The sequence below is a fragment of the Sinocyclocheilus anshuiensis genome, unplaced genomic scaffold (genome assembly GCF_001515605.1).
Source record: "Sinocyclocheilus anshuiensis isolate Anshui unplaced genomic scaffold, SAMN03320099.WGS_v1.1 scaffold914, whole genome shotgun sequence".
Classification (NCBI taxonomy): domain Eukaryota; kingdom Metazoa; phylum Chordata; class Actinopteri; order Cypriniformes; family Cyprinidae; genus Sinocyclocheilus; species Sinocyclocheilus anshuiensis.
Genome location: NW_015539870.1, coordinates 2,199,640 through 2,204,428, shown reverse-complemented (window position 1 = coordinate 2,204,428; position 4,789 = coordinate 2,199,640). Strand labels below are relative to the sequence as shown.

At 42.1% G+C, this 4,789-nt stretch overlaps 1 protein-coding gene and 1 long non-coding RNA gene across 2 annotated transcripts in view; one reads left to right on the top strand and one right to left on the bottom strand.

The window, feature by feature from the left end:
- Positions 1-4,032: 4,032 nt before the first annotated feature.
- The window catches only part of LOC107685097 (uncharacterized), a 1,187-nt gene continuing 430 nt past the window's right edge, over positions 4,033-4,789 (top strand). The window contains exons 1-2 of the mRNA XM_016481586.1: positions 4,033-4,222; positions 4,418-4,487. Coding sequence (XP_016337072.1) covers positions 4,126-4,222; positions 4,418-4,487 — 167 coding nt within the window. The 5' untranslated portion in view covers positions 4,033-4,125. The remainder of the gene's footprint in view (positions 4,223-4,417; positions 4,488-4,789) is intronic.
- LOC107685099 (uncharacterized) overlaps positions 4,251-4,789 on the bottom strand; it is an 881-nt gene continuing 342 nt past the window's right edge. The window contains exon 2 of the long non-coding RNA XR_001633924.1: positions 4,251-4,379. This is a non-coding gene — a long non-coding RNA (uncharacterized LOC107685099). The remainder of the gene's footprint in view (positions 4,380-4,789) is intronic.

The window sequence follows — 4,789 nt, the reverse complement described above, 5'->3', positions numbered from 1 at the left end:
TAAGCAATTATTAAAAAATGATACAGTAAAGTGACATGACAATCACCACAGTGGTACCTGGGGAGGTGAAGAACAAGAATCTTGTAGAGTTTGCGGATAACAATTTGATTTCCCTTTTTTATGATTTTTTAAAATGTGTCCGTATAGCAAGGTAAATAGGATTACTCATGAATTTTGCATGCAATTATTAAAAAATGATACAGTAAAGCAACATCAAATTTACCACAGTGGTACTTGGGGAGATGTAGAACAAGAATTTGCAGAAAACTATTTTTTTAAATTAATTTTTAATATTCAATTCCAATCAAGTGTCTCAGGCCAAAACATGCATAAAACATTTTACAAAAACATTTGACAAACTCATTGCAAATGTTTTATTGAAAGTTTAATACATTACATACAATTAAACAATAAAATACCATTACATAAGAAGTGCCTGTGTAATGTGTTTTTAATTAGCCTATTATTATCTAGAGGGGAGGACAGTTGCTCGACCTCTCCAGAATCTATACAGGTGAGAACTTGGAAGAAGAGAATTATTTTAAGGCAGTGTTTTGTTTTTTTTAACTGGAACTACTTGCCAATGTTTTAAGGAATTAAACATTAATATATATTTTCATTTTATGTTCAAATTGTTAAATAAAATTTGTTGTATAGGTAAAGGCAGTGTGTTCCAATAGGTTTTAAAGACACTTCTTTTGTCCAACTGTTAAGAATGAGGATAAAAGTTATCATTTAAGTGTAGTGTAACTGAAATATTGTGCATAAAATCTTTATTTAATAAAAATAAAGTATAGATTTCCACAGTGGTCTCAAAGTCCCAAGTCCTGTAGTTATTTTTGAATTAGGGTTAGAGTTAGTGTTTTTGAGTCTGATATCACAAAAAAATAGGTCCCTGTAAGCCGTCTTGCTTCCTGTAAACTATCATGGCATGTTCCTAAAATTGCCATTAGGGTGCTCTAAAACACGCCAATTAGTATTCTATATAGAATTTATGTGAACATGAATGTACTTTGTACATTATGTACATAATATGTTTGGCCGTTGAGGGTCACATCACCTGACAGCTGACAGCTCAAGTGATAGGCCATGTTAGGGGAATTATATTATCTTGCTGTATGAGTGTCATTTTCTTTACGTTTTCTGACTAAAAGCAACCAAAAAGCCATTGTAAAGTGGTTAAGCAAATAATAATAATAATAATCGGCAGGGATCCCAGACCAATACAGTTAGTGTGCCTCCTCTATTTTAAAACCCACGAGCCACCACTGTTCGCTGTCATAGTTTGACCAAACTCCCCATCACATTCATTCCCTTTAAATAGACTCCTAATTATGTATTTACGCATAGGCATTCTAGGCACATGCCTATGCTCGCTCGTCCAGTGGGGGCCCAAACACAATGAAGAGATATATAGCCTAATATTTTGTTATACTATGGGCTATCTACAACAATAAAAGCAAATAAATAACAATAGGGTAAAAAAAGACAAATTATTTCCATGTCTTCCACCTTTATGCACGGAATTCATGCTTTCTCCGGTTCTCTCTCACAGACGCACACACACTCGCGCACACACGCGGACAGAAACTTGTCGTCAACACCGCCCCGCGAATTTAATAAAATAATTTTGCAGCTGAAAAGCTACATGATATTTCTCAGTAGGGAGGTTCTTGAAGCAGTTTAACTTAAAGATTCACTATTAGTAGACGCTGTTGCTGAACACTTCTGAGAGACGCACAGACGCAGGTATTCACATGCGCTTAATATCTCTCTCTCTCATAACTGCATTAGCCTGCATATCAATGGCTCAAGCCTTTGTTATTAGCTCTAAAATGACGTTTTGCGTTCACCCAGAGAGGAGCTTACAAGGCCCTCCCCCACCTCGGTGCCTCAGACCACATCACTGTCATGCTAATGCCTGCATACAGACCGCTCGTTAAAGTCGCCAAACCAGTTCACAAACAGATACAAGTGTGGCCGGAAGGGTCGTCAGAGGCTCTTCAAGACTGTTTTAACACCACTGACTGGAATATGTTTAAGCAGGCTGTCACATACAATAACACCACAGACCTCCAAGAGTACTCAGAGACTGTCAATGCCAACATCACCAAGTGTATTGATGATGTAACAGTCTCAAAGACCATCACTGTCCGGGCCAACCAGAAGCCGTGGATGACAGGGGAGGTCTACAGACTCCTGAAGGCTCAGAACGCTGCCTTCAGAGCTGGAGATGAGGTGGGCCTGAAGACAGCTAGGGCCAACCTATCCCGCGGCATCAGAGAGGCTAAAAGACAGTACTCCAGGAGGATAGCCCATCGTTTCAGCGACAGCAGAGACACTCGGAGCCTGTGGCAGGGGATACAGACCATTACGTACTACAAGCCCCCACCGCGGACCTGTGACAGCAACATCTCCCTGTGAATAAGCTCTTTGCACTACAATCATTATATCTGCACTGTTTGTTAAAAATACAAACTAAAAGTACTAAAAAAAAAAAAAAGTACTTTATAATTTTCATAATTTGCAATAAATGTATATAGCGGCAATATAAATAAATTCATTGATGACTGTTTGCAATTCAATTCACATTTGTGTAGCACTTTTCATGATACACTGTTGCGAAGCAGCTTCACAGAAAATGAACATTTGTACATTACATTTAGTAGTTTACAGCACTTTTAATAAACAAGTTGAACAAGTCAATCTGCAATACCAAACAGGAACACAGGGGGATGCCAAAAGACCACTAAATGAGCTACCTTGACCTGACTGATCCAGATTTACTAAACCACGGACTACTGCGTAAATGTAAAACACCTTCAGACAGCATCCAGTATAAAACACTCATGCTTTAAGACAAATTGCTTGCCGATTTTTTTTTTTTTTTTTACTGACATCTGTACATGAGTACTATTATCTCTGCCATCTCTGATGAAATCGGCAATGTTTTCTCTGCATTAGCGCGGTTTTGAACTTACAGTTTCAATGTGTTTGCCTGTTTTGAACTTACTGTTTGAATGCATTTGCTTACTGGATCCTTAGACTTTCCAGGAGTTTGCCAGTTGATCTGATTGCAAAAAAAAACTGCTTCTTATTTTCATGATGTATTGTTGATACGTGCGAAACAGATACATTTAGACTACTACTGTTATGCCATGTAAATACTTATTTACATTAGTTGGCATATGCGCCAATGTATGTTTCTGCCAGTGGATGCCCACACTCTAGGTTGCGTTTATTAATCTCGGGAGAGAATTTATTTTTTTATTTTTTTATTTTTTGGAGCGCACGCATATGTCTGATCGATAGAAAGCGTTTCTGTGAGAGTAAATGAATGGGAATCCACCTGCAAGCAGAGAGATTTGCGCTCGCGCATTTGATGAGCTCTCGCATAGGCAATATGCGCTCAGGACATTCGTCATTAAAATAACTCCATAGAAACTGCCTCAAACGAACTATTAAAACGACAAGAAAGTCATGTCTGAAAGATGCAATAAATTTTTTTAATTAAATGGAGAATATTGTGTTTTTCCATTTCCGTCGGCGGGGCTCTAGCACTGAGGTCCGCACTTATTCCTTTGAGCCGTCCACGCAGTCGTCATCAACGGAAAAACCCCACACCCCTAATCTTAACCTTTGCGTATCATATGCACACCAAAGACAATTTATGCGTATAAATAGAATGCCAAATAGAAACAAACGTGGTATTGATACACACTTTCATAATTTACGATATAAAGCTGCATAGATTACAATCTCTCACGGGCCACATAAAATGTGGCGGGCCTTGAGTTTGACACGTGACTTAAGGTATAATTTACAAATGACATAGCGTTAAGAAGGTTTTGGGGAACGCAGCCCAGGTCTCAGGGAGAGGAACTTACACAAAGTACTGATGCCAGAAAGCAGTTATGCGAAAAAAAGCCAAATGATACCAAAAACACCAACTCTTCAAATCAAGCAATTTTCTTTTTATTTGAGGGAAGGGAGAGAGAGAGAGAGAGCGAGAGAGAGCGAGAGAGATCTAAACCGTTTGAGCAAACAGGGAAAACATGCCATATGAATAAAGCACTGAACTGGGGAAAAAAAAAAATAATAAAAAAATAAAAAAAGGTAGGTGTTATGCAAAAGTCCCAGGACTGTTTCAGTGACCACATCCCCGACCAGTTCCTTGACCACATCCCTGACCTTGATCGCTTCACTGACCGTCACCGCTTCCCTGACCGCTTCCCTCACCACTTCCCTCACCCTGACCGCTTCCCTCACCGCTTCCCTGACCCTGACCGCTTCCCTCACCGCTTCCCTCACCCTGACCGCTTCCCTCACCGCTTCCCTGGCCGTCAACGCTTCCCTGACCGCTTCCCTCACCATGACCGCTTCCCTCACTGCTTCCCTGACCGCCGTCACCGCTTCCCTGACCATGACCGCTTCCCTGGCCGCTTCCCTGGCCGCTTCCCTGGCCGCTTCCCTGGCCGCTTCCCTGGCCGCTTCCCTGGCCGCTTCCCTGGCCGCTTCCCTGGCCGCTTCCCTGGCCGCTTCCCTGGCCGCTTCCCTGGCCGCTTCCCTGGCCGCTTCCCTGGCCGCTTCCCTGGCCGCTTCCCTCACCGCTTCCCTGACCATGACCGCTTCCCTGTCCCTGACCGCTTCCCTGACCGCCGTCACCGCTTCCCTGACCATGACTGCTTCCCTGGCCGCTTCCCTGGCCCTGACCGCTTCCCTGGCCGCTTTCCTGGCCCTGACCGCTTCCTTGGCCATGACTGCTTCCCTGGCCGCTTCCCTCACCGCT